This window comes from Cloeon dipterum, chromosome 2 (assembly GCF_949628265.1).
Source record: "Cloeon dipterum chromosome 2, ieCloDipt1.1, whole genome shotgun sequence".
NCBI classification, from domain to species: domain Eukaryota; kingdom Metazoa; phylum Arthropoda; class Insecta; order Ephemeroptera; family Baetidae; genus Cloeon; species Cloeon dipterum.
The window spans coordinates 20,015,306-20,033,998 of NC_088787.1; the positions used below are offsets into that span (position 1 = coordinate 20,015,306).

An 18,693-nucleotide genomic window follows, 5' to 3' on the forward strand; every position below is an offset into this window, starting at 1 on the left:
TTAATATGCGTGAATGGACATTCAGTGCAGTGGAGCGGGTAAAATTGCAATAACAAAGTGCTCGCAGCTGATTTGCAGACGCGCAACCTGAGGCGTCCTGATTACTACCGCACTTGGAGCATAATTACACAGCACACGACGATGACATAATGACGGTGGGCTGGACGGAATCGAGTCCCAATTTGCCGGCTCGTGATTTATGAATTAGCAGCGCCGCGTGACGCGAACGAGCTGCATTCGAGAGGATAAATGCAAGCGCGGAGAGTGATCGTTTTGCAATCACCCCTGCGGCCTGCGATGGGCCGAGCCGGAAAAATTGCCAGGGCATAATTGTTGTTTAGTTGGGTGGCCGGTGCGTAATGAGATTCACGCTGGCTGATGCACTTTGGATCGGAGGGAGGTGAAATTGATTTTTGCCCCCCTCACGGAAATAAAAGTGCGAAAATTGCTTGCCAACCCCTAGCTGCACATCGTACACAACGCTGTCCGGTGAAATGCATTTAAATTGGAAAGAAATTCAATTTTATTTGGTACAATTTAAATTAATAGGGCTCGAAAGTTGAATTAGTTACAAACCAAAGAGATACTTTTGGTCTGGGTTTTTGTCAGAAATAATATTTTCAGTAAAATATTTCAATTTGAATTAAAATATTTTGACAATTGGTTCTTTAAAACAAGAATTCAATATTGGATTAGTAAAAAATTATTTCTTTATTTTTAATTTTCTTTTCAGACACAAAATTACAGCCTTATTTAATTGAATAAAATTCTAACAATCCAAAAAGAAAAGTAATTTGTTTTCAAAGTGAAATAAGATTTTTTAAAACAATCAAATAGTTTCAAGATTAGAAAAAATCAGATCAAATTTGTTTTCCCTGTGTGATTTTGGTGCGAAATTTAATCCGAATCTGGTTTGAAAGGGATGACATATGCGCGTCAAACAGAAAAGAATTGCGAATTTCGTAATATGCTAATCTGCTTGTTAAAATCACTGCAGATGATTGCGTTTCGAGAATAAAAAGAAAAGCAGGAAGGGGAGCCGGTCTGCTCTCTCGCGTTCACCGCGCGCACGACTGAATGGAAAGGAAACTTTTCTTTTTGAGCACAGACCGGGGATGCAAATCGAATACAGCACACACACAATAAGAGAGTGTGTGTGTACACGCGGGGCGAGTCTCGTGCAGAATGAGAAAACTGGCCCGCGGCGATACACACGAAATCAATTCGGGCGTAATGCAAATTATTAATTCGCGTCGTACGTTATTAGCGATTTAAAAGCAAGCCGCGCACGTTGGCGTCGCGCACAAAATAATCCCAATAATAAAGGAGAATCAAAAAGTTTGATTGGATTGTAAAACACGAGGAGGAAAAGTTTTCTGCTCCGCGTGGAGATTTTAGCAAGGAGAGCAATAAAAAGAGCCGCGCAAATGTCACAGATATGGAAATTTTCGGCCCCTCTGCTCGGCTCTCTCCGCACCCGAGGCTGTAAAACACGCTGCTGCTATTTTTTCAAGCCAACTTGCCGCGGAGACTTTATGTATTCTTTCCGAACCCCTTCGCAGGCGCGTGCATTACAGAGGAAAAATGTGTGTGCTACCTGCGTTGGACCCTCAAATCAGCACTTAAACGGGCCCTCGGGCGCGCATCTCGATAGGTATATATTTGTGGAGCGTGGAAATAAAAATTCTCATGCGCAACAAAGGAAGACGGGTGTTTTATTTAGCGAGAGAGCATAGGGTTCGCTTTGATGTGGATTTTTTACACGTGCGGAAAGGGGTAATCTCGTCTCATCACTTTTATGTCAAGATTAGCTGATGTGGTTAAATCTTTGCCGTCAAAAGACAAAGTAAAAGCAGCCGGCCGAGGCGCGCACTCTTTCCGCGAAAAGCGCCGCCGCGTTCACAGAGAGGAGTGTGCATGCTAGCTGCTTTCCATCGCGATCTGATTGATGTTTCGCGGCGTAATTGGAAAAAGCCAGGCCGCTCGCACCGAGAGTGGGTAAAAACGCAGACCCTGCAAGCCTCAAAGTCAAAGGGGTGGCTGGAAAAATTAAGCAGCGCAAAGATGCTTGCTCTGATTGGATTACAAGCCGAGGCTAACTTTATTTCGTCGGCTCTCAGGTCCAAGGACAAAAAGCTGTAGAAATGTGTCACTCCTTGGAACGAAGACTATATGTTAGTAGAACATTTTAGCCATATTAGAATTTGTACGATTGAAAAACCTATTATTCACTTAAGCTAGATTTCACGAAAAGGATTATGAAAATATTTGATGGCTCCATCTAAGGCGATTTCAAACACCAAAACTCATGGCTCTGGCTGATTTTTTTTGTATAAGAAATATTTCTTGCATTTATTTTAGAAAGTTAAAAGTCAATTGAAGTACTATGATGAAATTAAAATCACAGAAATATTTTTAATATAAATTAATTAAGCGATTATTGATTCAACGAGAACTTTGAAGAAATAAACCAATTAAGTGATGAGTTTAGGAAAAAGAATTCCACGATGCACTTGAGATAAAAACCGATGCGATTTGAATTTTAATCATCTCCCCCGCTGACCGCCAGAGAAAAAGTAAAAGCGCCCGCGATTTTTTAATTAAAATGAAGTGCGCGGGAGTGACCCGCCCTAATAGAAAAAGCTTTTTCTCTCTCTATCACTCACTGACGCCGTGACTCATCGATGCAATTGATTCGGAGATTGAAAAAGGGGGATGAGCCGAGATAATAAGTGCGAGCTAACCCTTGCTTGGCTCGATTTTTTCGCAATATGTGGCGCTATTAGCTTTCCGCATTAAGGGCGAAAAAGTTGGCGAAATAAGAGTCGGGGCCGGTCATCAAAAGGAGCTTATCGGGGCGCGCGGCCTTATTTTTCCGCCGCCACCGCCGCACGAGGAGAGAGCAGGAGCAGATTTTGGCTTGGAAAGCCGTGTGCGGTGTGTGCGAGTGCACGAGGGGCATTTTTTGGCAAGGAGAGCGGCCTTTATTTCCAGAAAGCCAACCTCAGACGCCAGCAGCAAAGGGTTGCACCAGCAGCTTTTCTCGAACGCGCGGCGCGCGGCAAAAAGAGCTGCAGATTTATATCCGTGGCGGCGCGAGTACTTCACGGACGATTACGCAATCATAATAATATTTCTGTCTGCATGTGTGTGGTGCTTTTGCCTAATGCGAGTTTCATCTTTCCGATTAATTAAAATTACACATCGCAAAAAGCTATGCCGCGGCTGGAAATCTATGAATTATGCATGTAATAGTCGAGAGAAAAATCGCAAAGTCATTATTTTTATGTGCTTTTTAATTCGCCTCTCAGGCGAGTAAACACAGTGGGAGATTAGGTACAAATTAAAATTTAATTAACGAAAATGGGAGAACGGATCTGCGCTGCTAGTGAGGTCTTTTATTCCTTTTTCTGTGTTTTCGGTTACTGAAAGGAGACGCGCGCGCGCGCGAACCATAACAAGATACGCTTCCCACGGTTCAAGACGAGAACGAAAGATTGAAATTTTATATAATTTTGTTATGACTGCGCCAACTCAATGCTGAAAATTAAGACAGGAAACATATAGTTGAATTGAATTATTTGCTGTGTATGAATTAAAGATGATGTCATACCATTTAGAATTTCAACTGAAATTTAATATATTTTTTCACTGACTTTTGTGTATAGTTTTGAAACAATAAACTCATAGAATATTGACTTAACCATATACGTAGGTGTAGCCAGAATTTAATAGCAATGCAGGTGATCTGCAAATAATAAAAACCATTATTTAACTGGAAAATTTTTGTCTAATAACTTTTTCGAAGATGCTAAGCAGTTGAATAACTCTATATGTTGTTTCTGATTTTTAAATTGAAATAAAATCAATTTTTTCTCAAGAGTTCAAAGATTACAAAATACTTCTTCACAAACTGCACAGGAATGGCTGCTGCCTGGTTATATGATACTAAAAATTTATTGCGCGGAAAGATATATCAATCAATCAAATTTAACAAATAATTTTGCTTCAGAACAAAACAACTAGAAACCGAGATTATCTAATTTAAATCACACCAATTGAATCACCTTGAAGACCCTGACAGCAGCCATCTTGCTTGTCTGACCGACAAAGCATAAAGACCACTTGCATTTGGATCCCATTGGAAATAAGTTTGAAACATTAAAAATTAAATAACATATAGATTTCGTTACGCAAAAAATTGTTTTGGAACTGACAATATTTAAATGCCAAATAATTTGAATTTAAAATTTTCTCCCTCATCAAAAAAGTTACCACTATACATTCATTTAAAATTGAAGCTATTTCCAATTATTGGAACCAAAAGCAAGTGATAATCAGATAAAAACGAGGTAAAGAGCAATCGTCTCGCCACAGGGTAAATTCCTGAGTGCGGGAGCTCAGGGCTGTACTCACCGGTGTGCAGTCTGGTGTGCTGCTGGACGTGCGAGAGCTGCTTGAAGCGTCGGTCGCAGTAGCTGCACTTGTAGGGCTTTTCGCCGGTGTGAACCCTGATGTGCTGCACCAGCTGGTGGTTGGAGCTGAACGACTTGAGGCACTGTTGACACTGGTGCGGCTTGACCTCGGGCCGCGTGACGGGCATCAGGGGCCCCGCGCCGCCCCCGGCCGCCTGCACGGCCTCCCTCGCGTGCATCTGCATCGCCGACTTGTGCATGAAGATCTGAAGAGAATAACAGACACGGCCAATCAGTCATTTTCGAGCGTCCTTGCCAACTTCCCGACTGCCTGGCTAGTCCCTAGCATTTTTGGCGTTTTTATAAATTTGGTTCAGCTTTTTGGACCTAATCCTTTCGCTAAGTGGAAGAACACATGACGTGATAGTGTTTTACATCCCAATAGTCCCATCTTTTGTGGACAAAAGGCAGAAAAGTGCAAAGTTGGAGGGAATTTTTTTAGTACGGGAGTGAAGTGTTTGCGTACATGTAACACGTATACAACAGTGGTAAAAATTAATACGAAAGCAAAAAAGGGCATGCGTGTAATAAGGCACAGCAACAAACTTACCAACTTGCAAGTTTTTAAACTAGAGAGCTCCTCAGATTTTTATTTAAAAAAATCCGTCAGTCGCCCTTCCGATAATATTTTAATTGCAGGCACTTGGCCATGCAGGAAGAGAAAAGGAAAGACGCCGGGAGAAATGTGCTCGCTGGGCCGACATAAACCGTCAGCAAGCAAACTGTGTGACGCAGGATTGAGAACGAGAGAGAGAGAAAGAGAATTAAAAGGGCGAAAAAACGCGCGCGGCGATGTTTTTAAGTGGAAATCTCGCTGCTGGTCTTTTTCTCTGAGCGCTGTGCTCTCCGCTCTCGTCTCGTCGCGTTGATGGAGCAATTAAGCGCGAGAGCATCTCCAGCGGAGAGGCAGAAATTTTTTAATCCCCGAAATTGCAAGAGCAAACAGCACAGCAGCAGCAGCAGCAACGACGGCGACGACGTCAGATTATTTTTTATTTAAACAATGGAAACGGAAAAGGAATACAGTCGGCCGAGCGTGTTGATTGGCTTTCGTGCCGAAGCAAAATTACAATGCGCATAATGGGGAAGCGAACGAGAAAAATTTGAATATGCACCCTATACTTTCGAAAGCGGGCGCGCGGATTGCGGAAAAAATGGTTTTCGGATTCGGCGCGGCACGCAAGCCTGCACCACGCCGCTTCTTCATCATCATCGCCCACGCAATCTCGCCATCGCTTTCGTATAAGTATACAAACACGCGGCGGCGGCAGCACATTGTAAATTTATAAAACCGCACTCTCGCGGCCTTTTCGAGAGCAATCGGTGGCTTCTTTGTTGAATTAGCCGCGGCAAAAACATTCTGGCCCGTGAAAATTGATTCAGCGCTAGAGAAATAAAAATAAAATGCAGCGGTGAAAACAGTAGTTTGATTAAATCTATTCTCTATATATTCCATTTGATATTGGAAGGTGAGGAGTAAGCTGTAAAATTTTATTTTCTCTAAATTTTCCAAAAATCTATGCCCCATTTCAAAACTCCATCTAGTCAGCCCTCTTCCAGTATACATTATTTTTATTTTAATTTTAAAAAAATTTCCTATTTGCAACAGTCAACTCGTGGAAATCGATAATGTTTTTAGTGGTCACTGATAACACTTGGCTAAATAAAATATTTAACGCTTTTCTTCAACACCAAATATTTAAAATAGATTATTTTTGTGCTAACACACCGATCAAATTAATCAAGCTCTTTATCGAAATTAGGCTATTTTTTAAATCCATATTTTTGAGACTGCTATTGATTCTCAATATATGTTTTTTACTCTTTAGATTGTGCCAATACATTTGATTTCTTTTCGAAAAATCACAATCACGTTTTTTCCGAGATTTGTTTTCTATTTGCCACTCTGATCAAAACCTTGCTGACTGCAATTTCATTTCTTGTTGAAATCAAACAAAAAAGATGTATGTCCTCGGCCCTAAAAAGAAATTGGCCAATGCACCGTAAGTTTTTTATCTCCTTCATCCCAAATTCTGCGTGAAATGATTTCTTCCGAGAAGAAGAAGAGCTGTCGGTAAACAGTGCTAGGTAGGGGCGAGAGTGGAAACAAGCCGCAGCAGTGTACAAAAAACGCAGATGATGATGAATTAATGTGCTTAGTCATCAGAAAAGGAGACTAGCTGCTATCTGGTGGGCAAGAAGAGGTCTTCTCTCCCATCTCGAAGCCATCTGCCTTGTTACCAGAGAGCGGCAACCCTTTTTTATGCTCATGCGCTTCGTTTACAAATAGGCCGCGCGGCGCGTATCACAATATCCTCTCGCTCTCACGACCTGCATGTACTGTAAAATTGTCGTGAATTCGGGCCAAAATTATGCGACCAAACAGATGAAAAGTTCTCAAATAAATTCGCCTCTTTTTTGCTCTCGAACACGGCGGACACGTGAAAGTGCATTTGCGCACGCAATGTTTGGCGTCGGTCGTGCACGGCAGACGTCTGCTTCCATTTATGCCTCAATAAATCTCTCGATTCGGCGGAAAAAAATGCCGCCGCCACATAAAGACCCACATTATTGCTCTACGCGTGAGGCGAAATTGGCAAATGTGTGCGCAACTTTGTAATGCGCGAAAAATCGCTCCTGCTGTTTTCTTTCGCTTATGAAAAAGATGTCCACGTGCAGATGGAAAACAAGGCGCTTGTTTGTTGTCTCAAAACGAGTGTAAAACATCAGCAGGCATAATTATCTTTAATTTTATTATTTCTCTTGGATAGTTATATGAATATATAATGTTTTTAGATTTAAAATTGCAGAGCACCAAAGCTCATTAATTTAAGACTATAATAATAACTTATATATTTTTCTAAAACTCTTTTCATATTTTGCAACATTTTGAACTTAATCTGGTACAACCGTTGACAGCCTTAGAAATTTCGAGATTTTAACGTATATATTATAACTCTAAAACCGTGGATCAAATGTAAATTTTCACTAAATTTCAGACTCCAAGAATGTTGGAAATAAGAAAAAAATGTCGGATAAATAAAAGTGTGCTTTCGTCTCAAAATTCTCTTTAGATATAAAAATGTATCATCCATCGAATTATCACACAATATACTAGCTGGTTTCAAACAAGAATTCAGCTATAGAAGTAACAAAAAACGTAATTTTTTCAAATCAATTTCAGAATTTTTGTTCATTTTTTTTAAGATCTTTGAACTGCTAAATTATTGAACCAAATATAATATAACACATTTTTAATTCTACCCAAGATCTAACCTTTCGCATCGTTATGCGATAAAAAATTTAATTAATCATGCAAAAAAATTAGCTGCCTGCAGTCTAAATTTCCCCATCCTTTTGTGAGCGACAACAGTGAAATTTCTTTCTGTGTATAAAGAGCTTTGTTGCGAGTAGATGAGTATTATTCTGCTAAAGCGTCATGTGCACGAAAACGCTTTTAATGTAGAGAGAGAATGCTTTGTACAAAGTAATATATATAAGTTAGCGAGCGCACTTAAACAGCCGTTTTGCAGCGAGCGAGCGAGCGAGAGATCCTCCTCCGCGCGCGCAGCACCTGATTGAAAAGGTGTTTCGCCAATTTTTTTGCGCCGCGAATAAGTGGCCCCCGCAATTGCTGCTCTTTGCATGTGTTTGCAAATGAGCTAGAGCAATGAGCAGCGGCTTAATTCTGCGCTACACCTGCCCCGCTCGGCCCCGCGCACCTTTTCCTATACACAACACGCGGCGGTACTGAGAGAGCGCACACCCCACCTACACGATAAGGAGTATACATCAAAATAAATAGCCACGCTCGTAACAACGGCCGTGCCGAGCAAATTTCATTCCTTCTTTTTTTTTGCATATTGCGATAATCACAATTCACGGACGCGCAGCTGCCGCCGAAACTATCGTCTGGCTGCTGCAAATTGGCGAATAATTTTTTTCTACATGCGCGCGCGTCCATTAAACCTGTTCGCCAAATTAACTTTATAGTCTATGACGAGCAGCTTATTTCTCAGATAAAAACGTACACGACGCGCCTGCTGGCCAGGATGTTGTAAAAGGCAGGCGAGTGTCTTTACTCCCCCTTCAATTGCTAACAAAACAGTTTGGTTACTTTTATCAAATTGATTACGTGAAATTGAGTAGTGGAGAATTGAAGATGCATATATGCACTTTCAACATTACAGTTGAATAATTAAGGTAAATAATTTGTTTTACCTGCAGATATAGTGGCCAAAAAAATGTATCTTTTTGATGGCACGTACAAAGCGAAAATGTTATGCTGACAACTTATTGTTAATCCGTTTTATATTAGTTTGATAAGAGATAGTAAACTTTTAACAATTGTTAAAATATTGCTCAAATGACATATTTTTTTAATGTTTTGTAATTTGATATGAGGTAATTTTATTTTGTTTCTATGTACTGCTGAAAGGATGCAAAATAACCGCTAAAATCCTTGAATTATTTTACAATTTTATCAGCTGGTCATTTTCAGTCTTTGATATTCAGTTTATTTGGGTTTCCTGACCAATATTAATACGCATTATCCTGAAAATTGACAAAAGAAATATCACAGCCATTATGTTAATATTTCTATGACGCGGAGCTTTGCGAAATTGCGCCTGCTGTGGCCAGGATGTGCACTCCCCCTTCAATTGTTGGTATACTATATATATAGGCAGTTTTTTATCTGCTCGCGCGCTTTTATTGCAGTTGAATTTGGAATTATTATTATTTTACGAGTGTACGCGCGGGGAAACCAGTTTTTACGCCAATTGCGCTGCTTGTTACGTGGGAATGCTGCTTTTTTAATCTAATTAAAAATTAAACGCGCGCTTCGGCATCTGTCACGAACACAAGCGGTATCAGATTGCAATTTTTGTAATTTCAATTTGTAATTCTGCTGATTCCCATCGCTCGTGCACACGAAAACCTGATTTTTTTTCGGCAAACACCTTGAGAGGGTCTTAAAAATAATTTTTTCTTCCGAAAGCGAAACGAATCAGAAAGGGTGAGAGAGAGATTTGAACGAAGCAGCAGCTGATGCCGCCGCGGCTAATGACAGGGTGAACTGGGTCACGTGCTTATTAGGCAGATCCCAAAGGTGTTGGATGAACCCATTTACCAAATGACTTATTAGGAAAGAATTGATGCGTGCGTCCGGCGACCAGCGCTGCAAATTAGCGCCGCACGCGGCATCCGAATCGATACATTTTGGTATTTTGCTGCAAAAATGCCACTCGCAATCGATTTCTTTAGCTCAATTAGGTTTATACTTTCTGCGGCGGCCAGCCTGAAAATTGAGTCATTATAAAAAGTGAAAGGAAAATTTGTGGCCGCCTTTGACGACGACAATTGCTGCCTGATGAATTATTCAGTAGCTAGGAAACATATCAACTTGTTTTCCTGGCACCGGGAAGGCCAAACTCTGTCTCATTCATCACAATAACGGGCTTGGAAATTGTCAAAATGAAAAATTGATAAGAGACATATAAGCAGCACGAGGCAAAAGTGGGAGCTTTCTTACAGAAATGTCGAATTGCATTTGAAATGCCACTGGGTTTTTTTTTATTAATTGAAATTAAATACAATTGGGCGTGTTAGCACAAAAAAATGTGTTTGTCAATTTATAATTTGAGGAGGATAATCGGCAAGCAACCGCGTTTTTTAAACGTAAAGCATTATATTTATTTACCAAGTGCCTTTAATTTAAATAGCCACGTGTTTCGTTTCCATTTGAAAATTTTTTCATTTCGGAAAATACGTCCACCGGATTCTCTACCACTGGAAGAGGACGTAGCTCGCAGGAATCTGGAAATAATGGTGGCGTGGTTCCCCGGAAAAATAATATAGAAGGCGTATTACGTGTCACAAAGAGCAGGAAAATAGCAATATTTGACGTTTCAACGAGATTTTATGCTAATATTATTTAAGATTAATTATGAATGATCGATGTGCTTGTTTGCAGAAATATTCGTAAAATATCAATTTTCAAAATACTTAGAATTAGAAAATATTTATTCGTGACCATTTGTGTAATTATTTATAAAATAATATTTTACCGCGTTTAAATAATTGATACCCTTTAGCTTTACGGCCGACTCGGTGTTTTTGGACGGAAAATAAACAAAAAACCGCACGTCAGAAGGTCCGTTTTTATTGCTCTGACTTCTTCCTCTTCACCCTTTGCTTCCGAACAAAGCAGAGAATTTTTCTCCCAGCAGCAATCGTCCAACAACTGTTGTTTCGCCAGCACAAACAGAAATTTTGATTGCTGCCGACGAGCGAGCTAGAGCGAGCATTGAGATCACGACGTGAGGAGAGAGAAAAATACATAGAATGACCCCGGCAGCAGTCAGCTAGGAATATTGCCCACCTGGTCCCCAGCCGTGTGTGTACGTCTGTTATTATTGCGCGTCGCACACATGCTTACATAATTTAATCCTTTCTGGCCCCAGGAGCAAAAACAATAATTGAATTGTTTTTTCCCGCGCCGAGAGCAAGCCCCGCGCCGAGAAATTAATCAGTGACACCTCAGCTGCTCCATATTTTCGTTGTCTGGATTTAATGCTTTCCTGGAGTAGAGGAGAAGATTGAAGCGCTGGGAAAAAAGAGTGAGCGAGAGAAAGGAGCGAGCAGATTGCTCTGCAAGCCGGCCGGCCGACCGACTGAGCGAGCAGTCAATCCGGCAGCCCCTTCGCCCCGAGAATAAGAAGGGCAGAAAAGCTGCGCTGGCCAGTTTTAATTAAAGCCGGCTCTGCTAACCTTCTTTCCTCCCTTGCTATATTGCGAATCTCGGAGAGAGAGAGAGAGAGAGAGAGAGAGAGAGAGAGAGAGAGAGAGAGAGAGAGAGAGAGAGAGAGAGAGAGAGAGAGAGAGAGAGAGAGAGAGAGAGAGAGAGAGAGAGAGAGAGAGAGAGAGAGAGAGAGAGCGCGGAAAAATGTTCTGTGTGCATCTGAATAGACGCCCGAGCGGAGGGCGAGCGCCTTTTTATTTTATGCAAACCTCTCTTCTCTCTGATCTGCGCCGCGCGCGCGGCTTAATCATTGTAAAACATTTTTGACCAAACACAGGGGGGCTGCTTTTTCATTCAAAAGGATATGGCTAATTTGTTGAGATCGATTTCAAGTAAGAACCAACAGCGCATCAATAAACGAAAGATTGTTTCGAAGAGAAGGTTGTTGAAAACAATATAATGAAAACATATACCTAAAAAGGATAAGAAAAAAATAATTGCAAAGAAATCAATCCAGCACTGGTTTGTTTTGCAATTGTTGCCAATCCCAGACCTCATTAGGCCGTGCAAGTTTGGAATAGATTTATTTCCTATTTATCAAATTTAAAATTATCAGCAATTCAAATTTAATTGAAATGAGAAAAATATGAAATGTTTCAATTATTGATATTTTTTTACAAAAATGATAGGGTTAAATATTTGAGCCCTAATTATTGACGAGAAAAAATGAATGAGATGACACCAATAGAACGAAAATAATTTTTTTAACATCATTATGCGTCAAAGGGACCAAGAAAAATAATCAAAAGTGGGTTTTGCGAGAAATACGCAATAAAATCTGATTTATTCGTGGAAATAAATCAAAGGCTTCCTAAGATTGCCAATAAAGCAGCCAATTTTAATGAAATTTCTCGACGAGCTCAAATACCTGCTTCTGGCGAGAGAGAGAGAGAGAGAGAGAGAGAGAGAAAATTTTTGCCGCTCCTCCTTTTCATAATAATCGACTTTGAGAGGCATGACTCTTTCCTCCTTGCCTCTTTTTTAATAAAATTTATTTTTACTGCGCGAGCGAGAGAGCAGACGGACGGAGAGAGCCGATTTCTTCTGCTACTTCTCTGGTATTCCAATAAAACAAACAGAAGAAAAAGTTGAGAGCAAGAGAATTTTCTTCTCTCTTCTCGGATCGGAAAAATACGCATTGAGGAAAGAAAGGGTTGAGGTGCCGCGAGCAAATTAGAGAAAATCGAAGCGAAAGGGAACAATATCGAACCGCTAACTTGATGCTTTTTGTCATCGAATATATTAATCAAAAAGCAGCGAGAGAGCAGAGAGAAAGGAATATATAAAATCGTCATTTATGGCCGCGGAGCACGAGAGCCTGGCTATTTTTGTGTGTGTATAATTTGTCCAAAAATCGGCCCAACTGCACTTTGCGCAAGAAAAATCGACGGTGACACCTGAAAGTGAGCTCTGTCACGGACATAATTTAACTCCGCAGCGATTACTCCGCACATAATGCGCTTTTATTTTAATTCCAAATGGAAAAATGCAGACGTAGGAACACACACGAATAACTTTTCTAATCTTTCGCCAGTGAAATTGCCCGGCGCGGGCGAATTTGCGTGCCGATGATGACTTTCCGCTGCCGCCGCCGTATAAATACACTGCAGCAAACTGTCTACTTTTCGTGCAGTGTCGCGTATGACACACAAAAGGCCAACGATGCATGGGAAAATGCTTTTTTCGCTCATCTTATAGACGCACGGTGGTCGTAATTTTTAATTAAATCTCTCGGGAGCAATCGCACGCTGGCGAAGCTCTCGGAGAAAAAATGAATGGATATCATCGCATAATGAGGACGCCATAAAATCCGAGAAAAAATTAGAAGGAAGCGACGAGCGTTAGAATTTGCATATTAATCTAATCCTATTAGCAAAAAACACGTACACCGACTTTTTTGTTTCATCTCTCATATTTAAGGGGTGGAAAAATGAGAAGGAGTAAAAAATTCGTCCCATTATGTTCATGCAAGCACCTTTCCTTTCTCCGCGCTCCGACATAGAAAAAGAGAGAGAGAGAGAGAAAGACAAGAGCGAAGGGTTCCGCGCCGCATTCTTATACGCAGCAGCAGCAACCCTTCCCGTTCAAATAAATAACTCTGGAAATAAAACACAAGACGGGATGAAAAAATTATAAATGTGCCCTTCTCTCGCACACGGCACATACACACACAATTAAATTTATGAATGAAGAGAGCGTTGGTGCGGTTGTGGTCTCTCTGCGCATATAAATTTATAATTTCTCTCCTCCGCCTTGTTCACGGAAAAGGAAAAAATCTCAGCGGAAATAAAGAAACTAGAGATCTCCTTACGCGCTAGCTCAAGTGCTTCATGTTGATTTTTGCTAAACATGAAGTTGAGAGGGGCCGAGAGTTTTGCAAATAATATGGCTGGTACTCGCATTTATATTATTATTTACTTTTTGCTTCGTAAAAATTTTAGTAGAGATAATTTTTATTACTGCTTTTGATAAAAAAGTGAAATAACGACCGCGAAACGAGAAAAATTATCATATCTCAATTGCTGCGGAGCGGAACAAAATTATTATTAAAATGCGTACAAAAATATTAGACAAACGCAATATGAGATAAGTTTGCTCGTTTTTACCCTGTTTGCCAGCTGGAAAGTGTATTTTGGCAAACACGTTATGCAAACTGCTGCTCGCGCAGTACAATTCGGGCTTAATTGGACAATTCACGTTGGCTCGAATTAAGTGAGAGAGCGAGTCACCTTGCAGCAATAAATCCAGAACGGCGGTGGCGGCGCACCTGTCTCCCCGACTTCCTCCGAGCGCAATTGACACATTTGCATAATTTAGCCCGACGATGCCCACCTCTGATTAGAAAAATGACAACAAAGTCCGCTTCGCTGATAGCGTGCAATAAATATATATTATAAGAGGAGCGGGGCTTTCTCGATTTTATAATCTCGCGTCCATCTTGAATGAAATACGCACCGCGCAAATACAATATACGTGTCAGAGTTGATGCGTTAAATACAATAACAATGCGTGCATTGGCCAACAATGCGAGTGAGAAGTGCAATTGTCGAACGCGTGTTTTGCAATTTCATCTGTTTCCTGCCGCTGATACGGCCCGCGAGATAAACGACCTAATTCACACCTTGTAAAGCGGATAATTATTACTTGGAATTATGCAGATTATGCAAAATTATTTATCCAAATGAAAATCAACTTGTAAATGTTGGCCGCAAATATTTTTTCAAACAAGATGCGCGTGGGAGAAAATCAATTGCAAACAAAAGATCTCAGTACAAAGAAATTTTGAAATTTCAATCCAATGATCTTTCTGAGGTAACCCCCTTTCATTCCAATTTATATTTAAAATCTCGTGTGATTTTTAGGTATATTGAAAAAAAGCAAATTTTATTAATTTTATTTCTTGAAATGTAAATTTTTCTTAAATGCAGCTAGACAAAAAATACTCGTTTTGTTTGTGGAATCAAAGTTACTAAGGTTTAATAAAGTTCTAAAATGTTTTGATTTTTTTACTTGAACCTTCATAATCAGAAAATTCAAATCAGTGTGAGCTATATTTTCCAATTTAATGCACGGTATAAGGTAGAAAAATTCAAACGCAGAAAATTTTTCCAATTTTGTAGCCATATTCAACCATGAAAAAAATCGTTTTCTCAGAAACCATTTTTTATTACTCCATTTCACTTTTTTTATTAACTCCAATATAAGAAAAGCAGGAGATGCATTTTTGACAGCTCCACAAATTCCCCCTCGTCAGTCGACAACAAGGTACGCGGCATAATTAATTGGACACTTTCTGGCAGCCATAAAAAGCAGGCATCCGTCCATAAATCCAGCGCGCGTTCGTGCAATGATGATCTCACGGGGGGAGCGAGCAAAAATTCGCCATTCTTATTATTGCAAATGATTTGCACTATTGAAAAGATGAAATCTAAACGGCGACAGTTGTTTCTCAGAAGGTGCAAATTGAGCGTGTAATTGGCAGCGAAAATCTTTTCCCACCGCGCTGCATATAGGAAAAACGATCGCGTTCGCCGCCCTCGGAACGCGCGGGAGCAAAGTGGAGTCAGCCTCCAGCCCAAGCCGCGGTCTCTCCGCGACTGTTACAGGCGCAGTGCCGCGCGTCTCCTGCAAATCGGCAGCCAGCGCCACCACCTCGCCTCCGCACGAACCCCCGACACGTCTTGCAGAACTCACCCCAGAAACGAACGAAAAATTAAAACCAGTCAGATGATTCTTGTATACTTTACAAGGTCATAATCGTTATAAATTTAGAATAAGGGATAATGCAATTAACAGGTGGATTACCTAATCTCTACTCTTTGATAGTGATCCAGTTGAGCTAATAAACATTGGATTTTGCTTTAAATTTCTTTTCATTTATTATATGATTAATTTTCCTTTTATTTATTTTTGAAGTCAATGATCTAACTGTTCAAAAATTAAATAAATATACATATAAAATTATCAATTTTTACTCTTTTTAAACCATAAAATATTCTAGTATTACATTTCTCGCTTATACTGATTTCATAGGGAGAAATATAAAATAGCAATATTGATCATAAAGTAGGAGGAAGTAAATAAATCCTCATATTCTTTCAAAGCGCAAAGAAAACTATTATGAAAATATGTTAAGAAAATAATTATTCTTAATTTTTTTAGCTATCAAAGCTGCGTTTTTTTACCACGTGGTTGCCAAGAATGTTCAATAATATTATTTCAGAAGTATTGACAGTTTCTCATTGGATTTTCTAATCGACTTTTTCTCGTTTTGAGTGGCGACTTAACGATTGGAAAGAATTAATGCCTGCGCAGGACCCCTACTGTTCCGTTAAAAACTAAAAAAAAAAAACTATAACTAAAACGCCATTTCCGACATCTGAGAACTCATTGGAAGGGAAAAAGCATTCTCTCATGTTTGCATTTTTATTTGCAAATGGCATAATGCAGCATGCGGCCGCTGAAAATTATGCTCGTGATCGATTGTTGGGAGAAAGAAAAAGCCAGTCGTTTCGCAGCGGATGTACCTTAAAGGTTGATTGAAGGGAGGAAGCTCTCGTTTTCGCAGCCTAATTACAGTTTGTGCTCGAAGGAGGATTTCTTGCCGCTTCTTTTGCGCGCGCGGTAATAAATCGATACATCAGCAGCATGTTCGGTGCCGAGCATAAAACATGAAAACACTACGTACACTTACATACGCGGCAGGGGGAGGGTCCGCGCGCAGCAATAATACAATAACATATTACCCAGGGAGGAAGTTTTAGATTTGCAGATGTGTGTGCGTGCAAGTAAGCGGCCCGTGTGTTTGTTCCAACATAAAACTTCCCCACCTAATAAAAAAGGCGCAGGCAGGCATACTCGTCAGCATAATAATGCAGGACACAAGACAAGCAAAAGTTAAAAAATCTTTCCCGAGGTAACTTGGCTGCTACGGAACTAGGACTAGTATTAATTAATTTTTCCACCAATTCTTTTGTTTAAAATAATTAAATTTAAATAACGCTCTTTTAGTGATGGGTTAAAATTATGTACAACTCCTTACCAGAATGAGGGAAAGATCCCCGCAAGAAGTTAAATGCAATAAATAATATTTTAAAATATTTTATTTTATGATGTTCCTAGCATGTTTAATAAACTAGAGTTTAAATATTTAGTTCAGAAATAATTTTTATTTAGTGTTTACGCCTAGCGCATTTAATAAATTTTCTATTCTAGTCAACAACGGAAAGAAATCGCTGTGGAATCGACACCCTGGCAACATGGCCGTTGGTCTCTGCACCCCCTAAAGTTGCTTTCATGTGGGCTCCTAATTAGCGACGTGCCGCACGTTCGGAAAAAAGAAAGCGATTCGTTAAAATAATGCCCTGCTCTGCACGATTGGTGCGGCGCGGAGAAAAGCGAGCTGCAGGGTGCATTTTTTCCCACCCTTTCAATATGTATAATCAGCCGTTCGTTCGTTCGCTCGCTCGCTCGCGGCGTCATTATGTATTTTTATCTATGGTGCGCGTTCACACTCTACTTTGGTAAATATTCATTCTGCAGAGCGTGGTGACTTGCACTTTCGCGATAATCTATACGATTTGGACATGCTCATGCAATGGGAGAAGTTTTTGCTGCTGCTGTGCTGTCGATGAGAGAGAAAAAACACACCAACACACTATACATGTAAAAACTAAAAAGCACTCGACACGAAAAGAGAAAAGAAAAATCGTGTTGTCAAATTGAGGGAGAAACAAGGGGGCAACTTTAAGAGCCTTTTTTGCAATTTCTGGACGATACTATACACAACGGAATAGATGCCAACTCACACGTTGAAGGGTAGTCCAGCATTCCTCTAAGGTACGTTCTGATAGTTGGTTGTTGGGCCTGGTTGCGAGCTGTGTAAGCAGAAGTCAAGAAGGAAATTTGTAGAGACCATCACCCGCATACACAAAGAGATACAAAGCAGATAGGAAATAAAATGCAAAAAACCTTCACCGAAAGCCGCGCGTGTTTTCGGAATTTAATAACTAAATGCTGCAAAACAAAAACCACGCGAGTCATTTGCGGTCTAATTCAGTGACACTTCGGTATATTCGGGAATTTTTTCCTGCCAAAACTTCCAATCGAAACGCACTCGCATTATTCGCAGTAAAAATGATTTGCATAGCAAAACGATAATGCCGCGTCCGCATTTGCAAAATGGAAAAATAATAATTATTAATTACCATTTGCGTGGTGGCGGCCGCGCATTTTATTCGAAGCAATAAAAATTTCCAATTGCCCGGCCGATCGGCTGGCGAGCAGCGTTTTAATTATTTTCGATATACGCGGCCGGCGCTTTTTATCCGTTCGCAACATCAAAAAGTGTCATTTATGCGCGAAACAAAGAGACGACAAAATAGCCGCGTTTGATTTCACGCTGCCGCGCGGCTGGCAACCCTCGGTCGGCGCACGCGTATGCAACCCGCTCGCCGAGAATGAGGGGATGCAACACGCCACGAACCCTAACGGCGGCCGCCCGCACTACGCCGGCACTCTCGCCACCCCTTCCACTGAGTCAGTCAGCCCTCAATGCCAAAATACTTAACCATGCTATGTTAAAATAAAACATACAGAAATAAAAAAAGGAAATTTTTAATTTTAAAGTTTTGATGAAAAATATTTTGAATTTAAATAGAAAAATGTTAGGATGAAAATGTATAGGGGAAAAAAACGCAGAGCTTTTTTATGTTTTCTGTTGCAAAAAGTGGATGGGCATGCTAAAAATTTTGAGAAAACTCAAACCAGAGAGAATATAAAATTTCATGCGGTGAATAAATTAAGGATTAATCATTTAAACTAACAAAAATTTATAATTACTAGAAACTTAAAGTTGTTTTTCGAGCTAATTGGAATTTATTATAACGTTGAACCGAAATGCTCGTTCTGACTGTT

The 18,693-nt window shown here is 40.2% G+C and overlaps 1 protein-coding gene across 1 annotated transcript in view; it reads right to left on the reverse strand.

The window, feature by feature from the left end:
- Positions 1-18,693, reverse strand: part of LOC135935320 (uncharacterized) — a 122,985-nt gene that overhangs the window by 32,626 nt on the left and 71,666 nt on the right. Inside the window, exons 4-5 of the mRNA XM_065477565.1 lie at positions 17,562-17,654; positions 4,417-4,681 (exon numbers count right to left, since the gene is read on the reverse strand). Of these exons, the coding sequence (XP_065333637.1) occupies positions 4,417-4,681; positions 17,562-17,654 (358 nt within the window). The remainder of the gene's footprint in view (positions 1-4,416; positions 4,682-17,561; positions 17,655-18,693) is intronic.